Source organism: Typha latifolia, chromosome 5 (assembly GCF_019914945.1).
Source record: "Typha latifolia isolate L0001 chromosome 5, TyphaL0001v2, whole genome shotgun sequence".
Classification (NCBI taxonomy): Eukaryota; Viridiplantae; Streptophyta; class Magnoliopsida; order Poales; family Typhaceae; genus Typha; species Typha latifolia.
This window is the reverse complement of record NC_133090.1, coordinates 275,766-292,962: the sequence shown is the minus strand read 5'-3', so window position 1 is coordinate 292,962 and position 17,197 is coordinate 275,766. Positions and strand designations below refer to the sequence as shown.

Below are 17,197 nucleotides of genomic sequence, written 5' to 3'. Positions count from 1 at the left end.
TGCATTAGATAGGCAATCGCCCTGTGCCTGGTAGAGAATTCCACTATGATAACAACATAATTCCATACACAAATAGAAGCGCTATGATTACATAACAGGGGAAAAAAAATAGTGAAAACTGAAGATACAAAAGAAAATTGGTAACGATACAATAAATTTAGGTAAAGGACATATTGGACCACTGCTGTAGAAATAATTCAAAGCTTCAGCAATCCAGGCTCCTAAACTGAGAAGTGAGGCAGCGGCTTGCTTCTTGTATCAGCATCAACCCCTTCCCAAGTGTATGGTATAGGAGATTTAAATTGCAAGAAAGTGAACCAAAATCTAATCAATTAAGTACAAATATTGTACAGTCAAGGTGGCCTCTCAATCTTATTGCAGTGGCTCACCATGCATTTCTTTGCTGGTAAGTTGGTCAGCTCTCACACAAGTAATACCGGGGAGCTGCTGGCAGTTTTGACAAGAGCCAGCACATATGAGCCACACATACCTCATGAGCGGCGTATTTGCCTTGCTCCTGTAATTGTGGTCATGGCTTGCCCTGACAGCTTTACATCACATGTTAGCCAGGGCTCTACATCAAACTCCATTCTTCTGTGCAAGTCAGTCTCAAAACCGGGCATATCATGTAGGGGTTGCACCATGAACGGATGAGCTCGAATCTGGTGTGTACAATGTTGTGGGACCAAATGGCCTAGATGCTTGCTGCTTTTCATCTATGAGACCTAGTAAATTTAGAGTCTGTCTGCACTCACAGCCATCAGTACAAAAACTAGCATCAGCACAAAGGAACGGGAAAACAAGGAAAAAGCATTGATCCAATACTACCAGGAACTCAACATGGCCATGACTAGAAGCCTCAGAAAAATAAAGATTGATTCAGATAAGCTTGACATAAAATATGATGGACCATGAGAAATGGTTACAATAAGCTGCAATGAAATAAAGTCGTATAATTTTGCACATTAAACTAATTAGAGAAAAATAAAAGTGATTGGATAGAGTTTTACTTTCTTTTTTCTTTGCCTTTCACTTTAAACATGTAAATCCATGGGTCTGTCTCTAAACACACAAAAAATTGAAATAAAACGTTGGCTTCATATCCTCAAGCTGAGATATGCAGAATACAAACAAAACCTCTGTTACCAACCTTCAGTCTATTTAATGATATTATCTTCCTAAAAAGACTATCTTAGGCAAATTTCTCCATGATAGTAACTACTAAGATATCTTTTCTTATATTCAAGGTCAGAGCACATGAAATATAGAAGAACTAAATGATAAAACTGTGTAAGAAATGCAACTGCACATCCAAAGGCAATAACTATGTTTCTTTCCATCTTTATTTACCACTTTCTCAAAATATACTAAAAAAAAAGCTCTGTCCTTTCCTTCTACAGGGGCTGTCTGAGGTCCGAGTTTGGAATTTCCATATAGGAATTCTCCAAGTATTTTCCTTATTTGATGACTTGATATTACACTTTAATTAGGAATGAACTAATTTCAATAACCTGAACTACAAGTCTAAAAGGCAAGTTTGGTTCTACGAATTAACAATGAACAAATGATTGCAAGAGCATGACAATGCACCTTGGCAATGAGCTTCTCGTGTTCTGCTGACTAACATGAGCAGCAAGAGGAACACGTAAACCAGAATATCTGTTCAAAGCATTTTCAAGCTGTGGTGGAGGTAACTGCAAGTATCAAACTGGTGTTAATAAACTAGTAATCTAGATATACATGACTTGGTAATAAACAGTGTAATACCTGCAATAGAGCATGAAATGAGTGTGGCTGTGTCTGATATGCACATTTTAGAAATCCTACCCACAACTTGGGCATTTTCCACACCTGGATTAAGAAGAAAACAAAGACGTGAACCTATAGAAAATCTAAAGTTTCTTGCAAAGTTACAAAATTAATATTAATAACGGCTGAAGCCATTAAAGTAGTGAGCTTCCAACTTTATATGAAAGACCACAAAGAATGAACTTATGTTCTAGAAATAATGTGGGCTACTGCTCATCAAAATATTTATAATTGTCTTCCATTAACAGAGCATCTTTTAACATCTGTATTTGATGTCTATGCGAGATATCACAGAAATCAAAGATAATTCGTAACACAATTTATATGACCATGTCCTTGACTCAGGGAAGCAGAAACCCTCACAAATGGACTATACCTGCTTACTCACAAGTTTGGAGAGTATTCCCATAACAAAATCAACCTGCACAAAATAAGACATGAAATAATTAATTAAATAAATAGCATATCATCGCCATAAATGTCTGCTTGCACCAACACAACCATGACCATGAAATCCTCAAAATTCAAAAAGATCAAAAATTTGACTCAAGCCAATAGCAGAAAATTAATAGTAGGTAATTAAGTTGTCCCCGGTGCATCAAGAAATGCTAGACATATTTAAGTGGAAAGGGCAGAACATTATCAGCTTGTTCACAAGGTTACCACATGGACTATCATGAACATAGTTTGTATAGTAAAGTATACAATCAACAAGTAGACCTCCAATGAGGAAGCTAATAATAATATATCTATCGGCCTTTCTACCAGCAATTTTCAAAATATATATATCTAGACATTCTTGAGGGAACCCAAGCTCCTGCAAGACACCCACCCACCCACCCCCCGCTCGTATAATGTTTTGTACTTGCTCAGGTTTCATGCGCATATTTGGCTGCCTGCAAAACTTGACAGTGCAGCATTTTGTAGTAAACATGGCCTTATTACCAGCAATTACTTCTAAAATAACTCACAACCAAAATCTTGTTAACCTCTTCATCATTCTCCCTCTTCTCATTGATTTTACAAACAGCAAGCAGGTCCTGCAACTACAACTACAAGATGGACAATTGCAATTAGAAACGCTGTAATTGCATTAGCAATGCAATACTAACAATAATGTATTTTCTTATAATAGATAAGCAAACTCCCCAGAAAAAGACTTGGAAAATTCCACTAATACCCTGCTTTTTAACAATGTTACAGTTCATAACTATCTTTTTCACTATTTACTTATCAAGCCTGTGTTTTTTAGTTATTTTTCCCCAAATATTCTATGTTAGATCAAAAACCTAACAACACATTAGCGCCGGATAGAATGGCCTCAATCCCATGTTATTAATAGCGCAATGCAGGTAGAATGATCGACCAAACATTCGATCTTCAAACTTCTAAAACCTAGAAGCAGCCTGAAATATTATTTGTAGATGGAAGAATAAACATACAGCAAATTTTTCTCCCAATCAATTTCTAATTCCAATCTAAATTATAACAAAGTGAAATAAGCCAATATTTCTTGACGATGTCCACGATATACTAAAATACTTAAAGATGTGAGCAATCATGAAAACAAAGTGAAATAAACCTTTTGAACCAATGTTATACATATCTAGATTAAATAATAACTCAAAAGGTTTGTTGTGGAAGCAATGGAAAACCAAAGGTACCAGAGTTGGGAACGCATCAATGGCTTGAATAACTGTTCTCATAAAAAGCAGAGGAAGAGGGACTTTCTCAACCTGCAAGACCCAGAATAAACAATTAAATGGTTTTCTTAAGCTGAAATATTAGGTAGATTCTCACATTACATACCAGATGGTTCAAGGATTTTGCAAGAACTTGTTCGGTGAAAACTGTACGTTGCTCAAAACAAGCTGTACATGCATCTGTTATCTGCATATTTGTCCATCGCCAATTAGCAACACTTGATTCTAAGTACACATGTACACACACAGGACACAACCATTTATACACAGACATGTGCACACAAAGACATGCAGTGTGCATGCTTATGCATTTGCTTGCATGACACTCAGGTGTCTGTTTGCATGCAGACCTGCATGTTTTTGCTGTGTAATGTGCTTCTCTATGGAAGTAAATGTGACTGTTGGAAAGATGGGTATATAGAACAAATAGGTAAAATCGTGATCTTCAAAATGTGATATACCTTTTTAAGCGCAACACCATCTTTCTCAGGATTAATATCATGGATCGCAACCAACACTTCAGCAGGGGTTAATGCTGGACCGCTATGAGCTGAACCCTGCCAAAAGATAACCTAGTTCAGACTGATAGAACCATACATGCATTTATAGCCAGACAAAATCAACCATACATGCAAATTTAGTCACATTTTCTCTACTTGAAAAAAATTTAGATATGAAACTCATTCTAGTCCTGTTTAGATTTAAATATCTATGCTGCGACCTCATACCTAGTGCTTCTCTAAAGAGAAAATCAGAAAATTTCAATGCTATATCACATTACCTGCAAGATCCGAGCAAGTGCTGCCTGGAACTTCTCCAAGGGAAGATCAACTAGGCGTGCGAATATAGGCAATACCTGAGGATGCAGCAAAGAATCAAGTAAAAAAACTAATCAGCATAGAAATAAAAAAGAAACAGAGAAGCAGCAAAATAGCAAATAGAGGCCAGAAGCTGAACTAATCAAGCAACATTGCAGGAGAAAGCTCAGTTGAATTTCCACAATGTAAATAATCATTAGGATCTTTTCTCAGGAAAAACGATAAATCTTCAGGATCTAAGAAACCAGAACGGTAGATAAATGCATAAGTGGATGAGCAGTGGATGCTCTTATAAAGGAGAAATTGCCTTGAGAAGAAAACAATAATATCAGAAAGTCTAGGTGCAAATCTCTGTTCTGGTTATCTAGTTCCGTAGGAAAAAGAAGAAGAAGAAACCAGTGCTTTTCATCCAGATATTATAGTACTCTTAATAACTGATACTTATCTAAATAATAATATTCAAATCTTGTTTGAAGAAACGACAGGTATATGATGAAGCAGAAAGTGTTGTATATCCATATCTGGTTCGAAGAAACAACAGGAATATGATAAATCAGAAAATGCTGTGTAGACTATAGAGAGAAAATACCTCATCTTTTGAAAGTGAGGATAGCATTGGGATGAGAATAGCGGCATCCTGGAAGAAGAAACATAATCACAATTATATTGAACCATGAAATTTAAGAATCTAATTCAGGACATCTCCTGACAGAATAGAATACTATATACAACAATCATTTGATCAAGTACTTCGATAAGATGAGGTCAAGACCAGACGAACCTTTAGCTTAGTCTCGTATAAATGCTTAACAGCAACAATTAGGTCAGTCGAGGGAGTTGATTCTTCAGTCAATATTTGCAATATCTTTGGGATAAGAGAAAATACACAAGATGGTATGAGCAAGTTGTAGCATGTGCGGCAGAAGGACAAAAGAAAGTTCATACAGAAAGTACCAGGATTATGAGATTTTCGCATCCTTCAGGGGGATTAGAAATTATTTTCAGTAGTTCTGAATATGATGAGCCCAGATTTCTCACGAGAATTGGGATATGCCGATGAACAGACTGCACAATATTATAAGGTTATACATGAAGATTCTATGTATGCTGTATGCATGTACATATTCAATACTTCTAGAGTCACCTGCTTGACAGCCTTAGGAGCCCGTCCATAAATATCAAATACAAGTCGAAGAAGACTCGGTTTCTGCAAAATATAAAGACCAACATTGAAACCTAAAGCAAGAAACTGAAATTTAAACAAGCTCTATAAAACAGCAACGATATGGGAAAGTAGAAAGCACACACCTTTGTGCAAAGAGCAAAGAACAGCGAAGCTTGACGCTGGGCTTGAGAAAGAGAGACAACTGAAAGTTTGGGTGAAACAAGGGAAGATTTCATAGACTCACTTTCAGAAGCTCCAGGCTCAGAATTTTGGGAACTACTAATTGTAGTTTCTTGACTACCTGTCTGAAGAATAAATATAGGTAAACACTCTTTATAGGTACTATTGGGGGGGAGAAAGACAGAGAGCCCCCAAAAATGGAAAAACTATTTGTAACAAAACTATCCAAAAGGATATTTATAACCTTTTAGAAAAGGCTAACCAAATATTGAATGACTTAGCAAGCCCTTTCTCTTCCAGTAGACCAATAAACCAGTAATCTTCTCATTTAAATAGTAAAAATTAACAATTCCTCTTTGTCACAGTAATTTGAAAATCTAGGAAAGCAGCTCCTAAGCAATCAATAGTGACTAGTGAATATCAATATCTAGTGCAGGATAATGTTCAGATATATGCTAATGCGAAGTTGGAAGGACAAACAGAGCAGACAGAAATTGATAACATATGTGAAATCACAATTAGGTACATATAAGTATCAAATTACTTCTGGTTGTTGTTCTCTGAAGTACGCCTCTCTGTTGTCTGCCTCCAAATGTTGCTGATCAACAACTGACAAGAGCATACTTGTTGCAAACTGCTCAATTTTTTCTGATGCATAGCTGAGAACATAAAGTTTGTTTGCCACCTGAACATCAAGTGACGGGACAGAAAAACATAATTAGAATGCGAAAGAAAAAAAGAAGAAGAACAAAGCAGATACTGGAGCATTTCCCAACAAAATGATGAGTCATACAAAATTGCTTCGAAATGATAGGACAAAGTGAAAGAATCCAGGTAGGCTTACCAGTCGGATAGCTTTTGCCCTAACTTCATCTTGAGAATGAACAGCACACTGCAAACAAAACTAATTGTAAGTCCGAAACAAAAGGAAAAACATTCACATGAAATAAACACAATCATTTTATCCATTATAAAACTATTACATTCATGTCTGGAATAAGACATTGTACTTGGACGACTTTGGAGTTTGGACGGTTTCACAGAACAGTCCTTGAATATATAACATCACTTGCAAGTTAAAACAAGCTATTAGTTGGGGACTTCATATCAAATGAACAACCCCACTAGAAGCAGTGAGTTTATGGTCACTTTAGAAAATGAGCCACAAGAAGTTAACAAAAGAAATTGCCATTTTAACTTTTCGTCATTGCAAAAATGGAAACCTAAGATGGTACTCTTATATACTTCAAAATCAGAAAATTTTAGATCTTCTTTGCAAGGCTAAATACTTCATACCTTTAAAGCAATGTCCAAGCAAGCTGGTCGAATAAGAGGGCGCCCCAAAATTAGGCTCCACACAGCTCCAAGCCCTTGAGTGACACGATCCCCCTCAGAAGTTTCTTTTACATGGTGATCACTATATGAACCACAAAGCTTCTCTAGCAATCTCAACACAGAGTCAGGCAAAAATGGAGCTTCACCAAGAAGTTTGCTGAATGACTTATCTGAAGCAGGTAAGGAATCAATCAAGGCCTTTGCCTGCAAAAAGACACATGTATATTTTCACACAACACCAGTTACACATATACAATTGGAATAGGCAAATGGAGCTAAGCAAATACTTACAAGTGAAAGAAGAAACTTTTCATAACGACTAGCAAGAAAAAGAGAAGTCTTTTCAGGTAAATCAGACGATATGACGGTCTGCAGGTGATAGAGGACGTGCATTGCTATTTCATGCCCCTGAATAAGAAAGAGAGAAAAAAAAAGTGATTGAAGCCGCATTATTACTGCCTTCTAAGTTCTAACATGAAGAGTAAATACTAATCTGAATTTTGTGCCATATCATGGTACAGTAGTTAGTTTATGTATACAACACATAACATAATATGCATACATAATTAAATTTTCATATACACGATGGTTTCTATAATATATACAAATGTATAGAGCAACAAGCCACTACTTGAGCCCTACTTAACATAACATTTTTACTAAATTAAGTGCTATCATGTTTTCTCTTATACCTTCCCTTTCACCGCAATAGTTACATGGAAAACACAATAGAAGTGCAAAAAGAACAAAGACAACCAACAGACTGAATATCCAATAAAGGTACCTCATGATGATGGTAATCCAAAACTATATGCCTTAGCAATAACTCAAGTATGTCATCAACAACATCATCCTGCCAAAATGGAAAGAATAAATGAGTCAAGTTTTAAATCATAAGATGGTAAAATTATACAGGAATCACAATTAAATAGCCAAAAAAATCCCAAGAAAGTGAGCAACATAACCTTCAAATGATATTTCCCAATCAATATCCCAACATATGGGAGCAATAAATAGATCAAAAAAACCTATCCAAAAAATTATAGGTAATATTTTCGTAAATAATAGTTGAGAACCAAAATTACAGCAAAACTCATTTGAAGAACTTAAGTTAACCAAATTATCAACAGTGGAAAAATAGTGGTTTGCACTAAATTCCATTTCTTCTCATATGACTAAAGTTAGTTAAGTTTTATATGTCATTTAGCGCATATTTTTTGAAAATGATATCTATGCATGCTAACCAAAGACTTGAAAATCACATTAACCTAAAAATCCATAATTTTAAAAAAGAATTTGCAATTTGGAATTAATCAAGATCAATCTCTGTGATGACTAAGTAACGAGTTGACACCTGGAAATATGATCATAAAAAAGTTTCACTTTGCAGAAACTAATCAACAATATCGAAGTTCTATGATTAACAACCAAACATGCATATATGCAAGGGAACAGACACAGACACAAATAGAAGATGCAAAAAATATCAGTTCATGATTTATTGTGATGTGTCACAGAAAGGAAAGAAATTATCAATTGGCAGAAAGCAACACAAAGCTTTCAAAAAGTTAAGGAGTATATGTTAAACACAGTAGATATTACCACCTGAGCAACCAAACGTGCAAGTAAAGGAAGGCATGCATTGACATGATTCCTTTTGTAATCATCAATAATCCGCATAATTGCTAATTTGTGCAATGACATTCTCTCTTCCGCAGTTAAGGTTACATGAAGTGGAAGTATGGGCATATCATGGCAAAGATCTTCAGTGATCAATGTTGTGGTAGCAGGCGGAGAATAGTGATCAGAATCTAGAACGTTAGCATCAACTCCTTCATCTGCAGTGATGTCCAATGATGTGAATGCAACATGCGCTTTGTCACCATACAGTCTGGGTGAAAGTCCAATGTTGGACGGTGAATGAACATCTGAACATTGCTCTGATTTGGGAGGCTCCTCCCGGATATCTAAACTTTCTTTCAAAATTGGCAGGCTAATTGCAGGAACAGCTGAGCTCTCAGAGACTTGCATGTCAACTTTAGAACTAATTGATAGAGAAGCATTCTCAACCTCTACGGTTTCAGAAAAAATAATAGATTTATTTGACGAATGATCCAGCGCAGATTGCTTGTCAGCATTGTCCTCCATGTTCAAGGATACAGAATTAAGAGCAGAAGATGCCACCATCCGGCGTGGATCAAGGCGACGAGGATCCTAAATTGAAAGATATTAGTGACGTAAACATTATAACCCAAATGCAAAACATATGATGTACCAATACATAGATATACATACGTATAAGTAAACATATGTATATGTCAAATATATGAGTGAGTTAACCTAGAGCATACCCTTCTTGGATCGCGTTTAACATCAGAAGGAAGACTAGGGAGGATAGGCAAATCAGCCGTCACCACACTGAGTCCACTGGTATCTGCAGCAGTTGATGCAAATTGGGAGGGTAAACCTGAAACCGGTGCAGAAGCATTGGGCATCATTTCTGATGATACACCAGGAGAAGACTGGAAATTTGTTGTATTTCCATGCTCAGTTGATAAGGGACCGGAGCCCTTAGGTAGATGCTTCATAGTTTCTATTACAATATCAGCTAACAGATCTGCATGAATATTTGAGATGAGAAGCTCAAGAGATTCAGCTCCTCTTTTTCCTTCTGCCAATAAAGCACCTATCATGGTTATCATTTTTTCAGCAGGAGTCAAATCATTATTCATGAGAGATGCATTAGATGAGTTATTATCCACGAAACAATCATCAACATCATCAACATCATCCTGTAAATCAGAAGTATGAGCAGCCTGAGTTGAGATGGCAGCTGCATCAAATCGTGTTCTTTTAGTAGGAAAGTCGTCAATTATAGCATTATCACTTGATTTTATTGCAGGCCTCTTTCTACTCAGATCTCCAGAAGCAGTAACTTCACTGGACATTATATCATCCTGTTTCGTGAAACAATGACGATGATACTGTGTAAGTTTTCACAGATCAATATCGAGTTGCTGACTGCTCATGGATGATAAAAGCTTGAACTAACACAGGAAATTACCTTGACAACCCGAATATCACGGGTAACACGGTCCATATTTCTTGACATTTTCTCCACCTGTCTAATAATCTGCTCGGTCCCTTCACCAGGATTTAGTGTTCGTATAGCCCTCAGCAGGTTGTCTCTGGACTGTACATAACATATTACAAGAGTTACATGAGTTAATAAAATTCACCAAGCTTAATAAAAAAATACTTGTCTCAGAGGGTGACGGAGAAAATTAGTTCAAAACACACATGCACAGGAACAGAATGGCCTGATAATGAGGTTTATAACAAGTAATATAGACAGACCTTCCAGCAAAATGTCAAAGTAGTTCTAAATATCATATCATTTACACTATCCTCATAAAAAAAGAAAATTCACACAGATATGGAGCGGGATATAATACCTCTTAACTGAGATGCACTATAGGCAGATACACCAAGATAATGATATATTCATATACAAGAATATTTAAACAGGCCATAGACCATTTCTGAAAGTGAAACCAAAATAAGTGGTTTCAGTTAAAACAATACTGTATATTTCGACTATAGTATTTGGCATGTGGATCCTTTAAAAACGCTGATAATAATAACCGAAAAGCATGGTACTCAAGGACTTCACGCAACAAGGATATTCAAAGCAGAAATTGTACTTTGGATCAGATGCACAAACAAGTATTCTAATTGACTCTGCATTCCATCAATGCATTTTCTAATTTGCAAGTGTCCTTGTGTCTTTGTTATCAAAAATCAATAGCATCTTAGCAAGGATATGAAAGACGAGAGATCATGGAATTCTCCTCATACATGCCACTGTCCTTTAGGTCAGTGTCTTTGAAAATTAAGACAAAAGACCAGTTACTAGCTTCTGGTATTAACATTTGTGGTAAATATTCCTGTCTGAATCTCATGAATACTAATATATTCATCTAGATTCTAGACCATTCTTCTAGAAGAAAGAAAATTTCTACACCACAATAAAAACAAGACCAAAGAGAGGAGAAAAATGACTAAGGACAAAGTCTAACAACCTTTCATGGATTAAATGAGCTTACCTCAACCATTGATGGATGAATGCACCTTAGGAATCCTAAAAAAGCGGTTCTCAAAGAATACCGGATGCTTGCCAAATGAATACCCTTTACGTTCTCCATATATGGATCAAAACTAAGCAGTGCAGCCGATATACGATCATAGAAAAGGGGCCTGTTCTTTGCAATGGCCGCAAGACTGGCAACAGAGAAAGCAATAATAGTCAACAACTGAAAACTTCTGGATTAGGTTAATCTAGTTATCTACATTAAAAAATGCAAATAGATATACAAACACTAAGGCCAGTTTCCTGCAAATATCAGGTAAAAAGCATGCAGTAGAGAACATAGGTCTCAAAGCAACCATAGGACATTGAAAGATTTGTAATAAAATTCTACTTTATAGCATTAGCAAATATGGGGCAAAAACCATGTTGCTTTGCAAACAAGATCTACTTTGCTTTAACCATGTGCGGTAAGCAAGCGCATTGCAAGCAACAGGAGATTTGTTCCTTTTTTTTCTACTGGTAATTATCGAGGAGTATTATCTTGCAAATTATTCAGGATACAGCTGCTGAACTAAATCTTGCAATCAGAGCATCCTTCAATTAATTGCCTTGCATCAACCACAAAGGCACAAACCAGGGAAGTCAATTAAAAGAAGGTTTTTTCAATCTTTAAGGAATTTGGAGAAATCACGGTAGCAATTAAAAAGTCAACAGATGTTTTTCATATTCTTACACTTATTGTGAGAAGTGCTGGGAACTTACCGTGCTGTATAAAACATGCCCTAATATAGAGATATAATTGCGTAAATGCTTGTCTGAAACCAGAATATCACTATCCAAACATTACAGAAAAAGACTGGTAATTAATGTGATAATAATGTTCCCAAGTCTCATTCCCAAGTCTCACCTTTTAATAACTGCAACAACAAGAGCGCCACGAAATGTACTAGCTGATTGCAAGATATCCAGCAGAAGACCAACAATTCTACTTGCTTCAGTTGCCATGATATCCGGATTAAGATTAGGATGACCGTGGACTAATCTCGAAACATCAAAGCTACGGTTATTTCCTGTTTGTGGAATGACAACATGAGATACATATTAGCTCTGTTCATGGTTGAGAGAATATTATTATATACACCAATTAATTATAATTCCTGAAAGGGATGAATGACTACCTTCTGCACAAGGTACTTCATAATCATGAGGCGTAAAAAGTAGAACACAAGTTTCCATAAATTTTACAGCCAGCAACTTTGTTCCAATAGGACCAGGCTACACGAAATCCCACAGAAAGGATAGTGTCAGTAAGAATCAGAACAACAAATTAAGATATTTCAGAATTTTGTCGACAAAGTAAATATTATGAGTTCGAATTCCAAATCTACAAAGCAATGTCACACATTTCAGAAAATTAGATACGATAATAAAGCTTTGTATAGTATCACTTTCATTAATGATCAAACAGTGAAAATCAAATGCAAGGAAAGATAAAGGAGAAAGAGAGAAATAGTCCTAATATTATTTCAGTAGAAAAAAGGTCACAACAAAGCTTCTGTCTGTGTAATATTGCAAATTCTAGTCATCAAATATGAGAGTAGAAGGTAGATACATATCAAGTAATGAATAAGCTACTAGCATCACTATAATGAAGACAAGAAATACAGCTAACTGGACAACTGTATATTATAATTGAAATTATAACAATAAGAATTCCGATCATAAGCGTAACTTGATGATAATTAACTATTTTGGGCTGGGAAAGACAGCACACCTCCAGTACAATACCACAAACTGAATCTTTGAACTGCACCATCCAAGACCAGATTTCTTCAAGCCAACCATCAACTTTACCAGATCTATTAAGCTAGATTCAATAGAAAAGGAAGAGATTACCATTCATGCAAGGAAAAAAGATAGCAGATAACTAGAAATTTAACATTATAAAGAAAAAGTAAAAAACAATAGCATCAAAACAACAATACATGAAAAGGGTTAAGCAATACAAACAAAAGGGCCTAAGGTAGAAGTTAATTGACAATAAAGAGAAAAAATGTCGATGCTTATTATTTTGAACAAGAAGTATGCCTGGGAGAGATTTGAATGAAGGAAATTTATCAGTTTAGTCAACTCCAAATAATTTGAACAGTGTTACTGGTGGTGATTGAAGCACATTAAAAAGGGAAAACAGACCAATTTACTGATTGATATTCAAAGCTATTGTAAAATAACTAGATATGGCAGTTATCACAGTATGTACCTACTACTAAGATTTCACACTGTCACAAATATATAACTTAAAAAAAGAAGGCACATCTAATACCATATGAAAAATTCAGGATTTATAACACAAAGATCTTTAATTGGTCGGATAAGAAAAGTTAAATAAGGCTCACTAGTCTCACAAAATGTACCAGATGTCAATAGTAATAACAGAAGAATCTAATGACTAACTAGCAGGATTTAGCAATATGAATCCTTTTCCACCATTCAACCCTATTTTGCACAATGTACAATATCACTTAACAGCCAGCTTTATCTTCTTTTCTTGCCTCTGTCCAAGCTTTATTTGTTCATGTACAAACTACAAAATCTCAAAGTGAGGCTTCAGCTATGCAACTTTAGCCCCATTTACTAGAGAAGTTCTCTTTAACCTGAACTATGCCATTTGGATGGATAGTTGCAAGATTACGAACACACCATTATAAGCCTATATATAAAAATTAAATATCTTGCAAGTCCACCTTCTAAGCTTAGATCATCTGAAATAGTTTCAAAAGAGAGATAATGATGATTACCATGAAAGTGCTTACTTCAAAGAGTAATTAGTTTGCAAATTAATGACCTATTTGTAGACACCACTTCTAACCTTTGACTCACATACAAAGATTAATCTTTTCAATTTCTATGTTATCGCCTCTATAACTGAACTAAAGCTAACAGTGATCCCTGGTTTGCAAAACTACACCCTAAGCATGCTCTCCTAATTTAAATGGAGGAAAAGGATTCATGTGTCATACAGGTCTCCTCTCAAGGCCTTCGTAGATATACATAGATACACAGGCACTCCTTTCTTTTCTATCTATTCATCACATTAGCCTTAAAAATCTGTACTATAAGCTCTTCCAAATAGGATGAAAACAACTTACAGATCTCATTTCTACTCTAGAAACACTTGATTAATATGCATCAATAAGTTAATCATGAAGCATCAAACAAAGGTCAATTCCAAATAAAACTATTATCTCTTATCTCTGATGCATTCTCTTCTTAACTGGTTAAACCTGTAAGTTTTTAAATCCATCCATAGCTATTGAAGTGCTCTTCCTCCATGAATTGGGAGTCTCCTTTGGTCCTTATAATCATTCAATTAGACTAGTCAAATACATCAAATATTTACATCTGAAACATCTACCTTTACAATAGAACAACAGTAAATCTATAGTTTCTCCTACTAAATCCTTCATCCTCAATTAACCAATAATCTCTTTTACTGCTCTCTCAGTTATGGTACAGTATTTCTTTACCCTTTATAGTCCCTTATGTAAGTCTATCCCCCATAATTTAAATCTAACTTTAAGTTCTAAAAGAATCAAGAAAAAATTGCAGTTTTGGCATCATTTACTATTTGTGTATCAGCATACAATAAACCCTATTAGTATTACTCAAATCATACAGAATTAGATAAGTTATTACATTTATGCCTTGCATTAACTAACTAGAAATGTTAATGAGATTTTTGTTAACATGTATCCAGACACCTTGCTGGCCTCTGCAGTGTGCACAAGTTGTAATGCATGAATTTGTAACTATTTGATACATCAGAATTAAAGCTATGAAATAGCTTAACTATGTCAAAACTACTTTTCCTCCTATGCTCCTGGAACCTAGTATTGCTCACATTTGCCTAGTTTTCCTAACTCGAAACTAACAGTAACTTCAAACTTGATACTAACCACAGAGAAGTTCTACTCTGGTATCTGGAGATTTACATGAACTTCAAAACATACCAAGGATACTGAGGGCCAATCAAGTGAAGGAACTTCTAAGTACTTAATATCACTATTATTAAGGAAAAAATGTACTTGTGAATTTGTAACCATGAGTTGTGCAGTGGTTATATATATATCGTTGCAAATGCTTATTTGTTATCAAGTTCTCTGTTATTAGCAAGTTTTTTGCAATCTTATAGTTGTCACAGTACCCTTACATGACAAGGGACAGAGGGTGGCACTGAAAATTACCAGGTTGTCTTAGAAAGTTACTAACTGATTTATTAAGTATCTTAAAGGGCTATCCAAGAATATTTTGATGCTATTGGAGCAGCTTTACAATTTATCAAAATATGCAAGGTTCTAAATATAGATATCCACACAAAATTCAAATGCCCCCCTGAACATTCATATTGCAACCTCATTAGCTTCTTCAACAGATATTTTCTGAAAGCATCCTAACAAGCTACAGTTTCACATAATCCGCACATATTGGGGAAAAACAAATGGCATCAAAGAAACTCTTCAAAAAAAAAAAATCCACAGCAACACCAGAAATGCAATATTTACATAAATGGGGGAATATATTTATCTCTAATGAGTATCTGTTTTCTTTTTACAAAAAGCACCTGGAGTGCCATCTCTTGCAAGACAGCGCCAAACAAAATTGCCCCACTAGCAACTGACTGTCTAATAACAGCAGGATCATCATGTTTTAAAAAAGAGAGCAAATTTGGCATCAATACAACCAACTTTTCTGTTATTTTTATTTTCAGACCATGCTCCTTCAACAACCTGCCAGCAGCAAACAAGGTATTAACAACTTTTTATGCAAGACAAATAGGTTGTTACGGTGAATTAGTATTAGCTTGCAGTAGAAAAATGAACAAGGTTAAGTTTGCAAGCCTACTAGAAAATGTTAGGCAGAAAATAAGTATTACACAAGTTCACTTTAGACAAGATGAAAATACTAAGACGGAAGAATGAAATCATTAGAACAATTAGAGCAGGGAACTAGTTCATCTGAAAGGAAGTTATCTAAAAATCGCTTGAGATGGTTTGACCCAAGGTCAAAACCAATGTGGGAAAAGAAAACATAATAACACTTAATTTTAACACTAAAGCTTATAGGGAGGCTGAAAATAGTTGGGAAATTGGGTTATTGCTATCGATTATGTTGTTCTCGGTGTACCATAAGTATTACATCTATAGGCCACAAGCCTAATGATAGAAAAAAAATTTCCTTTACACAAGAAAAGCAAAACCCAATTTTGCCATAAGCAGACTCAGAATAACATGGAGGAAAGACCATCTTTGCTTTAAAATAGCTCCAATCTCATGTGATAAGAAAATCCACCGATTATCGTTTAACAACCAAAGCCCAATATTTTGCCACATAAAAATGTGAAACAAATCAACAACAACCCAGTGCAAAGTCGAACTCCATTAGCAATAAAAATTATCAAAATAGCAACAAAAACAAGTTCGAGAAGAAAAAAGAAGGGATTTTTTTTTTAGCATAATCAAGATCCCCACCAAAACTTTAGCACAATTTCCCTTAAATATCATCTAATCCAGTAGTGAGTTTCTTAATTGAGCACCTCCAACGAACAAAAATTGACAAAAATTACATCGTTTACGCGCTTTCTTTCCCGCAAACCCAGAAGAGTTGGAAGAGAAAAACAAAAGGAGCAGACGTCATACTCGAGAGCAAGGAAAGAGTCGCCGCGAGGAATCCCATCGACGCGCTCCGGCGGCCGAGCGCTGACCTCCTCGGAGGCATCAAACCTACCTCCAGTCGCCGGTCTCCGGCCGCCTTCTTCGATCTCCATCGCGAGAGCAAAACCCTAACGCCGGCAATCCCACGCAGGCCAAATAGAAGGGGGAGGCCTCCTGGGGTTTTAGGAATTGGCGGACCCTAGGGTTAGGGTTAGGGTTAGGGTTAGGGTTAGGGTTAGGGTTATTAGGGTCAGGGTTTGGAGAAGAGAAGCCGAGAAGCGCACGCTCATGGCGGTATCGAAGGGGAGGAGGGATGAGCGAAGACAGCGCCAAAGGCCGAAGAGCAAAAACGAAGAAGAGGGGAATGCGGCGTCGTATCTGAAATA

At 35.9% G+C, this 17,197-nt stretch overlaps 1 protein-coding gene across 2 annotated transcripts; it reads right to left on the bottom strand.

Annotated features, from left to right (window-relative positions):
* Window positions 1-4: 4 nt before the first annotated feature.
* Window positions 5-17,182, bottom strand: LOC140789419 (uncharacterized). 2 transcript variants are annotated; one of them, XM_073139113.1, is made up of 27 exons: window positions 16,797-17,182; window positions 15,722-15,887; window positions 12,875-12,967; window positions 12,279-12,375; window positions 12,008-12,170; window positions 11,117-11,291; window positions 10,075-10,203; window positions 9,362-9,967; window positions 8,613-9,224; window positions 7,795-7,863; window positions 7,302-7,418; window positions 6,972-7,214; window positions 6,520-6,567; window positions 6,220-6,360; window positions 5,639-5,800; window positions 5,475-5,537; window positions 5,285-5,395; window positions 5,112-5,195; window positions 4,920-4,967; window positions 4,294-4,368; window positions 3,974-4,069; window positions 3,619-3,699; window positions 3,474-3,545; window positions 2,186-2,230; window positions 1,768-1,851; window positions 1,591-1,694; window positions 5-745 (listed from the first exon to the last, which is right to left on the bottom strand). In XM_073139113.1, exons 1-27 carry the CDS (start codon window positions 16,922-16,924, stop codon window positions 625-627), a joined length of 3,933 nt encoding a protein of 1,310 aa, XP_072995214.1. In that variant the 5' UTR covers window positions 16,925-17,182; the 3' UTR covers window positions 5-624. The 2 variants fall into 2 exon arrangements, with proteins under 2 accessions (XP_072995214.1, XP_072995215.1); XM_073139114.1 differs by having other exon boundaries at window positions 8,616-9,224.
* Window positions 17,183-17,197: the final 15 nt, after the last annotated feature.